The 12,636-nt window shown below is 39.2% G+C and overlaps 1 protein-coding gene across 1 annotated transcript in view; it reads left to right on the top strand.

Annotated features, from left to right (window-relative positions):
* The window catches only part of LOC107758064 (glutamine and serine-rich protein 1-like), a 16,423-nt gene extending 3,787 nt beyond the window's left edge, over nt 1-12,636 (top strand). Inside the window, exons 4-13 of the mRNA XM_016575706.1 lie at nt 1,052-4,531; nt 4,744-5,000; nt 5,945-6,061; nt 6,167-6,300; nt 7,288-7,508; nt 8,491-8,628; nt 8,717-8,814; nt 10,011-10,157; nt 10,322-10,417; nt 11,668-12,636. Of these exons, the coding sequence (XP_016431192.1) occupies nt 1,052-4,531; nt 4,744-5,000; nt 5,945-6,061; nt 6,167-6,300; nt 7,288-7,508; nt 8,491-8,628; nt 8,717-8,814; nt 10,011-10,157; nt 10,322-10,417; nt 11,668-11,808 (4,829 nt within the window). The 3' untranslated portion in view covers nt 11,809-12,636. The remainder of the gene's footprint in view (nt 1-1,051; nt 4,532-4,743; nt 5,001-5,944; nt 6,062-6,166; nt 6,301-7,287; nt 7,509-8,490; nt 8,629-8,716; nt 8,815-10,010; nt 10,158-10,321; nt 10,418-11,667) is intronic.

Genomic DNA, 12,636 nt, shown 5'->3' with positions numbered 1-12,636 from the left:
TTCCGTGCCTTTCTGAATACAGACACCAACCCATCCCTGCACATCACATCCCCTGCACAACCTGGAACATAACATTTATTTCCATGATCTGTCATTTTCGCTATTATCCTCGCTTGTTTCTTCACTTTTTCAGTGGTCTTTTGCATGCACGAGATTTACATAAGGAGGAGGAAACAATGGTGTTTGAGGCTCATGGTATGTCATTTCCATGTACAGAACTGTTATTATTCAACTATGCCAAGGTAAATACAGTTTTCCATTCTATGGCACCTTTAATAATAATAGCATCAATCCTGTGTTCTCCTTTTCATCTCACTGTAATGAGATGAAATTGGCATGTTTCCAAACACTGAATAGGTAGAGAATGAGACATTTTTGGAGCTTTGGAGTTTCAATAGATGGTCTGTTTGGACTAAGGAAAGTTACGGTTTAAATGGCACAATGAACTCTTTTATCTCATAAGTAGTGGTCGACCGATATATCGCTAAGGCCGATATATCGGCCGATATTTTGGCATTTTTCAAATATCGGCATTGGCCGATAAGTTTTTCTGTTTGGCCGATGCGTTCAAGGCGGGACTTTTATTTTGATTGCGCGCCAGACTTTTATTTTGACGGTGCTGAGAGCGGCAGCACCTGAACACACAGTGCTCACATGTGTTTACTTTCTTTTTAATTATATTTTTATTAAATATTTATTTATTTGTAAAAAAATACTTAATAATAAAGTATAAGTATGTTTATTTTACAAATGTATTTTAATCCATTTTCAAATGATTTCAAATTTCTTAAATATTAATTAAAATAAATACAATTATATCGGCCATTGGCCACCCTGCTTTCCGAGATATCGGCATCAGCTGTCAAAAAACCATTATCGGTCGACCACTGCTCATAAGATCAAGGAAGGATTTTATTCCTCATGATATGAGCCCCTTAATTGTTGTGGCAACAGAAAGTGGCATTTTAATGCAAAAGAAAACTGGTTTAGAGATGATGTGCAATTTAAATGCCACTTGCAGTATGTCAAACTTTAATTTTTTCTGCTGTAGGTGCAAACTCTTCAACAGAACTTTATCTCACCGGAGCCCTGCATCCTTCAGGAACGTTCCCGACGCCTTCTGCGCTCTCATCCTACCAGCACCCTAGTGCCTTTCCTACCAGAAGTTTCACCACTACATCAGCACCTGCTGTTCAGGACAGCACTTTCAGCTCTTCAAATGGTCTGCTATCTCCTAATGACCCTCTGCTGCAGCTCAAATCCTCCCAGTACACTGTGCCAACTGCACTTGCTTTTGGTGGTATGTCTCTTGGGGCTGGCTTGCCACCCCAGTCCTCCACTTATCGCTCAGCACAAGAGTCAGCCCCACACCTCCTCCAGCCTCAGTTCAGCCTGCTGTCCGCATCCTTGGGCAGTTCTCAGCAAGCCCCTCAGCCTTACGGTGGCCCAGTTTTCTCAGGCTCCATTGAACGAGCACTTCAGCGTGAATGTAGTGTGATCAAGCACCACCAACGGCCTTCTAGCACCCAGCCAGTTCAGGAGCAGCTGGCTAGCGGTGCTCAGCACACCTTACAGGGTTACCTGCACGACGAGAGTGGCGTTTCATATCAACAGGACCCTTCCCCGCACACACCCGTACCCTGTAGTACTGCGGGCGACCCTTCGCCCCTAAACGGCACCACACAACAGAAGACAGTTTCTCAGGCAGCGCTGCAGCAAACTCAGGCCTACGTTTCTTCTGCCCCTTCCTCTAGGTTTTCCAGCTCATCTGGAGTAAAGGTTAAAGACGGTCCTTCCAAAATAGTTCAGCATCCCAGTGAGAACACAGACACTCAAGCCCAGGCAAGCTCTCCAGGCATGCAGCCGCAGAGCTACTCCTCCCCAGCCCAGAAACAAAGCTCAGTGATTGCTAGCCAGTCACAACCGTACACATCCACGCAGCTTCCAGGCCTGGTATCCGTTAGTGCCTCGCACACTTATATCACATGTCAAAGCCTGTCGAGCAACCTCAGCCAAACACAAGCCTTCTCGTCTAGTTTGCCTGAGAAGCTTCCTTCCATTTACAAGACTTTCCCATCATTTGCTAGTCAATCTGAAGCTGAGACATCTGTGAGCCAGTCTCTGATTTATTCCTCGAGTCAGCAGCAGGATTTGCCGCCTGCGGAAAACAGGGAAGGGTATGAGACACAGGTGCAAACTCTTTGCATGGGAAGTCCTTCTCAAAGTTATTCTTCCAGCCACTCTCAGGGCCTGCCAACCATTAGTTTCTATACCCAGGGGCTGGCATCTGCAAGCATACCTTCGCAGAACTATGTGTCAAGTCAATCCCTAACCCCCATTCCTTCCTTCTCACCCAGTCGTGCCAGAAGTTTATCATCCACTAACCCCGGACAGGACTATATCTTAATGCAGTCTCTTCCTGGTAGCAAGACAGACAGTGCTCTTTTACAGCAGAAGTACTTGTCATCTGTCCAGTCATCAACCTCCTCTCCTGCCGCTCACACCCAAGCCTTACCAAACAGCCAGTCCTCGGTTGAGTTAAAACCACATCAACAAGATGAACGAATGTTTCGTTCCTCAAAAGAGGGCTCTGAAGAGCTTCCTCTTGAGGATGTGCAGGCTTTACAGAAAGGCTCTATGGTGACCTCCTCTCAAACCCTTTCAGCCAATGAAGTCGGAGCACAGAACAGCACAAAAAATTATGTATATGTAGTTTCGAAAATGGAAGACAGGCACAACACCCAAAGTGTCATTCGTAGTAACTCCAGAACAGAGGAGCAGATCCTTACACATTTGGAAAACTCAAAGGAGCTCACTAGCATTGCCAATACTCCCTCCGACCCCAAGAGTAACCCTTTGTTGATGCACTCCACCCATGCACCCTTGAGTGCCGACCAGCTGAAACAGCATACTCTACCTCTGAAAGGCTCCAGTTCTCAGCAGCAGAACCTTCAGGGTCAGATTATCAGAGTTCAACCGACAGATCCCAGACACCTGTCTGAGGACCAAACACAGTTCATCCGGGTTCCCAGTGCCCAAGTTCTCCTTGATCCCGCTCACATGATTGTTCTGCAACAGCCTGTACTCACCTCAGGCCAGAATCAGCCCAAGCAGACTATGTACATGCAGTCCGTACCGGTCCAGTATCTCCAAATGAACAGCGACACTGTTAATTTGACCGTTAATGGGCGTCACAACCAGCAAGTTATCTCTCACCAAGTGCTCAACTCAACAGAGTCCACTAAACAGGACCCAACACAAAAAGACAACTTCAACCAGTCAAATCCTCATGATGCAAAGCAGAACTTTACTCTCAGTTCTGTATGCTTTCCTGACTCCATGCTGTTGGCAGATGAGAGGAACATCCTGTCAAATGTTGATGACATCCTTGCTGCTACCGCAGCCGCCTGTGGCGTCACACCACAGGACTTTGTCAAATCCACGTCATCTGATTCTGACTTGTCATCGATAGCCAATCCAGTAGACTCCAAGTGCAATTTTCAATCAGCTGAGAACAGACTTGATAGTTTCCCATCTCAGCATATGATAATCACTAACTCGCAAGCCATGACTATAATTGGTGCTCAAACGACATACTTCAAAGATGAAACGGAGGGACACCAAGTGTTTACGCTCTCAAACTCTAATAACCAACCTGAGATAAGAAACAACTCTGCACAAGAAATATCTGACAAAGTAGCAAACACTGAGAAAAATTATGTGTTACCCAAAGGACATTTTGTAAACTCTAGCCATGGCTCTGTTTTGAATGCTAATGGACTTGTTATTAGTAATACAACCTCCTCTGACTTTCAGTTGTCTGGCCAGGAGCAAAGTCAATCAGAACATCCGAATACTGAAAACGTATCAAATAATATAAGCCAGCCGAAGGGATTGAAAAGCCTTAAAACCGATGATAGTCCTAGTGGACATCCTACAGATGGCCTTCCAAAAAAACGACCCCGATCAAAGGGTTCTTCGAAGCAATCTTTTGAAGATGAAAATGGTCAACCCAAATCTCAGAAGAAAAGCACACAAGTTAAGCGTCAGAATTCACGTGCCAGTGAGGCAAGTTCAACTTCCACCTCAGAGGTTTCAAATGAAAGCTACCAGCAGCAGGAGAGAATGCGTCAGAAGTTACGAGAGGTTGAAGAAAAACAGCCAGAGGTTAAAACTGGATTCTTGGGCTCCTTCCTGGACTTCCTTAAATCTGGATCCAGACAAAACCTATCATCTCCACCGATACGGTCACCCAATCGCACTAGAAAGCCTTCGGCCTCCAAGAGGCCTCCTAATCCATTACTTATTCCTTTTAAACCTCCCCCTCCTTCAACCCCATTGATGTCTTCAGACCCTCATAGTGTCATTTCTACAAAACGACTTGATGAAGAGCTCCAGAGGAACCTGGAAACACTGCCGTCATTTTCCTCTGATGAAGATGATTCAGTGGGGAAAAACCAAGATCTTCAAAAGAGCATCACCTCTGCACTGTCATCTTTAGACGAGCCCTCAGACAAAAAGCAGAAGTTAGGTATGGAAGCTCCCTTTATGTAGACATTTTCTTTCATAATTCATAATGAACATGTCTAAATCATAATATTATAATATAATATGTAGGAAAGCTTCAAGAACTGTATGTAAAGGTAAAAGCATGTTGCTTAGTATTTGATTTTGTAAATCACTGAAATTTTGGTATTATGATAACCCTAGTTCATCCTCTCGTGTTTCAACATAAACCTTCAGGTGACAATACAAAGCAACTTCAGACCTCCAGCACACAACCTACTGATGCCAAGCCACAGGACCAACAGGCGGCTGTACAGAAGATGTCTGCGGAGGAGTTACTAAAGGATGTGCCTCCAGACAAGCTAGCTTTTCAACTGAATTCAGTTGCTATCGAGGGCCTGATGGACGAGGAGCTGTCAGATAGTGGAGGGGAGGGCATGTACCGGGAGCGTGACGAGTTCGTCGTTAGGAATGAGGATATTGAAAGGCTGGAGGTATGCTGGGACTTTTATGAACCTGTTGAAGTCAACATAAAATCAACCCTTAATTGCATGATCCAGTCCAATTAAATATGCCATCTAGTTAAAAACTAAATCGGTAACAATAACACTTTAGTTTACGGACCAATTCTCACTATTAACTAGTTGCTTTTTAGCGTGCATACATGACTAGCACATTGATTGTTTATTAGTACTTATAAAGCACATATTAATGCCTTGTTCTGCATAACCATATTTTAGATTCCTTAATCATACCCTATACCTAAACTTAACAACTACCTTACTAACTATTAATAAGCAACAAATTAGGCATTTGAGGCAAAAGTTGTAATTAATAGTTAGTAAATAGTGGGAATTGGTCCCCAAACTAAAGCGTGACCAATAATTTATAATATGGAGCTAAAATGGACTGTGAATGGCGTTTCATGTTGAGTCTAAATTGTTGAAATTACATTGTGACGTATCATTTGTGGCTGAGCAGTTATTGACGTTTTCACCTCCTGTCAGTTATAAGAGACATAGGGCAGACTATCTGTCTGTGTTTAGTCAAACCCTTTGTCTCTTTAAACTAGTGCTGTCAAGCGATTAATCGTCCAAAATAAAAGTTTAATCCAAAATAAAAGTTTTTCTTTGCATAATATATGTGTGTACTGTGTACATTTATTATGTATATATAAATACACACACATACAGTATATATTTTGAAAATATTTACATGTATATATTTATATTCATATAATTTATATTATATATAAATATATTTAAAATATACACAACATATTTTTCTTAAATATATACATAATAAATATACACAGTACACACAAATATATTAGGTAAACAAAAACGGTTATTTTGGATGCGATTAATCACGATTAATCATGATTAATCGTTTGACAGCACTACTTTAAACCTTTGATGTGTTGTGTTTTTGGGTGTAGATCACATTGAAGGCAGGCGTCGAACCACCAGCCATCTGGAAGGTTCAGAAAGCCCTGCTACAGAAGTTTGTACCGGAGCTCAGGGACAGGAAACGAGTGTTCTTTGCCACCAACAGTGTAAGTGCCAATACAAAACATTAGTTAATGTGGCATCATAGTGTGTTTCCAATGGATATCTCAAAATGCCATGAACAACAGGCCGTGTCTTATTCTTTTTTACAGTATTTGGGGTACTTTGGTGATGCTAAGTCCATGTACAAGAGAGTACATGTCAAATTTCTTGACACGTTCAACAAGCGGGAGTATGTTCGAGTCTGCAGCAGGAAACCACGATGCAAGCCTATGCATTCAATGAGGTACAGGCCATATGTGTCTTACTCTATTAGTGTCAAATTCAGCTAATGAAAAAAATACTTGTTTTTTGGGGGGGTTGGATTTTAATTATGTGGTTAGAAAGTAATGTTGACAAACAGATTTCAGTCTTTCCTCATTTGTGGGCTGTACGTGTAAGTGCTACATGTACTTGCAGTAAAATGCCATTACCAAGATGGCTTAAAGTCAAACTGAAATGAAAATCCACCTCATCTGTTTTCTAAATGTGCATTACAGATCTTACTTTAAATAGTTCATTCATGCACTTTCATTTTTAAATTTTTTTGTCCTTGTAATGTGTAATAAAAATTTAATTACCGGATCTGTGAAAACGTCAGACTTCTCTCTGGTGATATATGCAGGTTTTTTTCCAATCAATTAGTCACTTAAACTCCTCCCCTGTAAGAACATATTCAGTGCGTTTACATGCACCCTCTTAATGCGATTATAATGAGATTTTGACAATATTGCGATTAAACCTAATAATCAACAACCGATACATAGAACCAAGTCCCCACCCTACTGTTTCAATATTTCAATAATCTGTTACACTCTGATGTACGTCACAATATGAGAGAAAAGATCGGTCACTACTTCCGTTTCTTTGGGAATTTAGAGACTTTGGTGTCACCTGTCCTGTATGTATGCCTCCTATCAGTTATAAATGTATAACTGAACCACATACAGATGAGTTTTTGCTATTCTTTACTAAAATGTCAAGCCGAGCCACAGGCCTCTATTGTGCAATCCCACCCAGCCAAATATTTTTCCATGGAACATCAATCTCCTGCCAGTGTGTTTGAAATCTTCAACATCAAACTGATCCCACACATTACTCTGTTCCAGCCAGCTAGCACGAAATTCACAGTATTTCACTTTCCATCAGAACCGCTCCCTTGTTGACTACGCTATTGATAATCTACATATTATACTCCATAAATAACATTCATTTATTTATTTGTTGTTCCCAGAGGTTCTCAGGCCAAAGCTCTTCTGGCCCAACGATTCACTGCGGCGTCTGTGTCGGACTCTCCCACGCAGAAAACAACACAGCAGAGAGCTCTATCGAAACCCAGACCCAAGCAGCCGAAAGCCAAGGCTGAACCGCCGCCTAAAAAGAGAAAGAAATGGAAAGAAGAGTTCACGACATCTCCCTCCGACTCCTCACCTGAGGCTGTGAGCGAGGATGACGGTGAGACATGTGACAGCAGGGGAAGTATGACTTTGTTGTGTTCAAATGTGCATCTGTGAACATCAGCGATGGGGAAAAGCGATCCAGTTAGTTCATTGAAGGATTGACTGATCTGAAGCACTCAAAACTTCACAGACTAAGGACATCTGCTGGATAAAGCTGCGTAAATGCAACAAGAACACAGCAAAAATATGTTTAATGACATGTTCTGCAACGTGTAATCTAAAATGTCAATAAATATCATTAAATATAAATTATGTCTAGTTAATGTTATAACACTAGTTTTGTGTACCAACAAGTTTTACAGACAGAGTTTTATGAAATGCATAGAAAATTCTACTATTCTAAAATAACCATACATTTAATTCTAGCATCAAACGAAAACCAGTAATATTTGTAGATTTTTTTTTTTTTATTGGAAAATGCTACTTTGTGCAACTTCAAATTAGAATTATTTTGAATATTTCAGGTTGTAGTGGCTAATATTTTCTTATTCCATATTTTGGAATGTCTGACTGGTTCAGAGTTATCGTTAGCGAAAACTATTAAAACATTTTTATTAATTAAAATAAAAGTTTAGAAGTTTTATACACACACACACACACACATGTATACACATATATATATATATATATATATATATATATATATATATGTGATGAAAAATGTAATTAAATATAACTAATTGGAAATAAAATAAATGAAATATAAATCAATTAAACCTAAATAATAATTTACAAAAACTAATAAAGACAAAAGCACATAACAAAATTACTAAATAATTAACTAAAAATTTAAATGAAAACTGAAAGTAGAAAAACCTCATTAATAAAATTGACAATAGTATATAAATGATACTAAATAACACTTGTCTGGTTGCTGTTGCACCATCATTTCTCATGAGAGTTCAGTAAGGATCAGTCTGTGTGTTGCTATTGTTCTACACTCATCCTTTGTCCAATCCCATATATCCTTATCTTAGAGTTTACACCTCCGGTTCCATTCGCCTCGCGTTTCCTGAACACCAGAACAATGAAGGAGACCTTTAAGAGCTTCGTTGAGATGCTGATTAGCATAGCCATGAACGCGGACGTCATGAACGCACTAGAGCGAGAGAATGGTGAGAAGTCTTCTGATTTGTAACAGGAGTGTTAATAAGTGGCATATGGTGAAGCTGACTTTTGTGGCTGATCTGCTCCTGCATTCAGACGAGCTGCTGCTGCCTCACATGAAGAGGGTGGATGGAATGATCACAGACAACAGGCGGAGGCTGCTGCCCAAACTGCGCATGGGTCAGATCTTCAAAGTGAGTCATGAGTCACCATTTTCCATTTCGCCATCAGTATATCACAGTCCTGCTTCTGTTGACAATAATAATCACATTTAACACTCTGAATAATAGCTCAGTCAGAATTAAAAACAACATTTTTTTTTTTTGGTTTCTCATTTGTATTGTTGGGGTTGAATTAAAGGAAAATTTTTACTTAACCTCAGTCCATTCAAGATGTACATGAGTTTGTTTCTTCATCGGAACAGATTTTCAGAAATTTGTCATTGCATCACTTGTTCACCAATGGATGCTCTGCAGTGAATGGGTGCCGTCAGAATGAGAGTCCAAACAGCTGATCAAAACATCACAATAATCCACACCACTCCAGTCCATCAGTTAACATCTTGTGAAGCAAAAAACTGTGTTTGTAAGAAACAAATCCATCAAGACATTTTAACTTAAAACCGTTGCTTTCGCCTAAAATATGAGTCCTCGATCCATAATACTACGTTCTCCAGTTTGTACATTTTCTCCAGAAGCAACAGTTTAAAGTTAAAATGCCTTAATGATGGATTTGTCTCTTACAAACATGCAGCTTTTCACTTCACAAGACGTTAATTGATGGACTGGAGTCGTGTGGATTATTGTGATGTTTTTATCAGCTGTTTGGACTCTAATTCTGACGGCACCCATTCACTGCAGAGGATCCATTGCTATAGTAAATGATGTAATGCTAAATGTCTCCAAATCTGATGAAGAAACAAACTCATCTGCATCTTGGATGGCCTGAGAGAGAGTACATTTTCAGCAGATTGTCATCTTTAGGTAAACTATTCCTTTAAAACCAACTAGCTGACTAGTAATTAAGACCACCAAGCTGTTGGTTTTGAAAATATGTACTTTTAAACATCCTTACTAGAAAGGCTAAAACGTCAAATACACACTCAATTCTGTTAGTTAGTTAGTTGGTTGACTTGATCATTTTCTCTGACACAACCAGTGAACGAAAGCCCTGCTCTTCACATGCACACACATTTTGTTAAAAATACATTTGATGCACAAATATATATAGATATTTTTGTAGGCTTACTGAGTTTTTAACACAGAGAAATTTGTACTGTACATTCAAACTTGATTAAGACTAATGAAAACAGGACTGATGAAGATCTGTGCATGTGAACATAGTCACTTGATTTCAGGATGTTTTTAATGCATGCTGTTTTGTCCGTCAGAATGCATTAGACAGCTTTCCTGAGCTGTCCGTGGAGACCGAGCTGAAAACAGACTGCGAGACTCCCGTTTTTAAAGTGAGGTTAAGTGGGAGGGCTTACAACAGGAAAACCATGAAGCCCTCGAAATCGTCTAGCAAACTTCCCCTGGTGAGTACTGCAGGTCTTGCAGTACAAGTGTTGCTAATACCAAATATCCTGATATCAGCTAGTTAAATCTTTTGACCACTAGGAGGTATACCATACTGGCTTTTAGGTCACTGTAGATATACAGTTGAAGACTTTATTTTTCTTTTTTTTTCCCAATCTATCAGGAATACAAAGTGGATCAGCAGAAAACAAAGTGGTTTTCCCTGTATCACTCTCTACAACACTATAAGTACCACACATACCTGATGTGTATGGAGGAGGTGAGGCATTAATGTGTTTGTTTGTGCAAGTTTTTGGATGGATAACCAATCTACTAGTCCTTGCTGACAAGCTCTAGGAATCTTTGAAAGCATCTTGTTTCAGTATCAGCTCTGATGTGTCTTGTTTTATCCTCAATGGTAAAATACTCCACCTCATGCTGTTTGCTTAATCAAAATAAGACCTAAGCGTTTGCCTAGCGCAGAGTTTACCAAACGTTTTGTCAGCTGGAACCCCTTAGACATGAAATATTTACTTGAAGCACCCCCTGAGATCTCAAGTTAATATTTCAATAAATTCACATTTGCATATTCACGGTTCTCTAATGTTTAATGGTCCAATGATAAACAGGTAAACAGATTAAATATTTATTTTATTTATTATTTCTTAATTATTTCATATTATATTGCAATTAGCTTGTCATGTATACATTTCATCTCATATGGCTTCTGCTGAAAACAACAAAAGACCTCTTTCAGGGTCTCTAATAATTAGTTTTATTATTAGTTTTAACTGTAATTATAAAAAATAAAGACAAATATAGTACTGTTTTTAATTACACATTTAAAAAAGAATACAATTATAACGTTCAACCCTTGAGCTTTTATCATTTTTAAATTCTCAAACTTTTAGTTTTGCAGAATGTTGGTGAAATTCTTCTGTCCACAGAAATGTTGGAAATGATTTAAATGTGTAAATAAAGTGAACCAAGCCCAACACTGTGTTCCCAAATTCTTGGCAAAGGAGAAGTGCTCACTAACACAGGTTTAGACAGATTTGTGGACAATATTTGAGAGAAATAGGCCTTTTGTGTACATAGAAAAAGTCTTAGATCTTTGAGTTCAGCTCATGACAAATGGGGGCAAAAACAAAAGTGTTGCGTTTATAATTTTGTTCAGTGTATATATACATAGTCTATATACAGACTATTCTTGTTTAATTAGCTTTGATTTGATAATTGCACTAAAGTATCATTTTGATTAATTTTGCTGCCCAATTTATTTATTTGTAATTTTTTATTTATAGTTTTATAATTTTGTCATTTTTTATAGATTTAATAAATTATTAGCCTTTCATCAGCTCGTTGAGCTATGGTGCTCATATGGGAGATTCAGGTTTGAATCTGGTTGCTACTACCGAATAACAAACGCAGAACACCCTAGACAGTGACATGTCTCTCTTTAGAAAATGTAGTTTGTGTTTACAATACTGTTGTACTCTGTTTCGTCAGTGTGTTTCTCTCTCACATCAGATTCGGTTGTTGAAGTCGCGAGGTAAAGATCTGGGGCAGGAGGAGACGGTTCAGACTTGCATGGGCAACAGGACATGGGTAGAGGGCCTGTTCGATCGCTTCGGGGAGCTTCTGACACAGGTGCAGCAGGCCTGCCTTTGAACAGAAGCCTAGATTCTGCTGATAGACAAGCATATATGGGAATGAGCATTCATAAACCTGATGAACCTGCACTGTTGAGGACAGACATCAGTACGAAGAGACTGTGAGGTTTTTAACAAATGGAAATAAATAGACCAAACGGCTGCCTTTTCTGTCATCCACAGAGACAATGGACTGTGGTTTTACATGTAAACCCGCTTTAGCTGTAGTTAAGTGTTGTCTGTACCGAATCAAGGTCCGCATCCTTTCCTCTTATCAATAAGGACCAGAATTGATCTGAGAACCGAAACCTTTGGTTTAAAAGAATAATATCAGTCTGTGATTATGGTTTGGATGGCTAGGTGATTCTAAAAATAAAATTATAGATATATATGTAAAACATCCATTTTTACATCTGAACGCCAAATTTATATATGATAAATGTACATTTTGTATAGAGAGCTTGGAATCTCATGTCGTAATATAGAACACTTAGCCCATGTGCTTTTGAAACTATGTTTGTTAAAACAGAGTTGGTGCAATTCTAATACCGCTTTTGTGATATTTTGTTGTAATAAAAAACATTTACTTAAAATATTTTTTCTGAGGTAAAAATCTCTTTATACTCTTGTCTTTTTTTCCTCAAAACATTTGTTGTTTTATCTCACAGATAGATGTATTTTTGTGGTCATTGGTCATACATTTATATGTCTTTGTATACAACATATAGGAAGTTCCTTATTTGGTGACTTTGCAAGTTTGGAACGAATACTGTGCCGACAGCATTGGATTAGTTTTTTGCTTTTCAGGTGTAGCTGTTACACACACTACAATGTTTTTGCCGACATG

This window comes from Sinocyclocheilus rhinocerous, unplaced genomic scaffold (genome assembly GCF_001515625.1).
Source record: "Sinocyclocheilus rhinocerous isolate Xijiao unplaced genomic scaffold, SAMN03320098_v1.1 scaffold82, whole genome shotgun sequence".
Classification (NCBI taxonomy): domain Eukaryota; kingdom Metazoa; phylum Chordata; class Actinopteri; order Cypriniformes; family Cyprinidae; genus Sinocyclocheilus; species Sinocyclocheilus rhinocerous.
The sequence above is the reverse complement of the archived record's forward strand: the minus strand, read 5'-3'. Positions and strand labels throughout refer to the sequence as shown.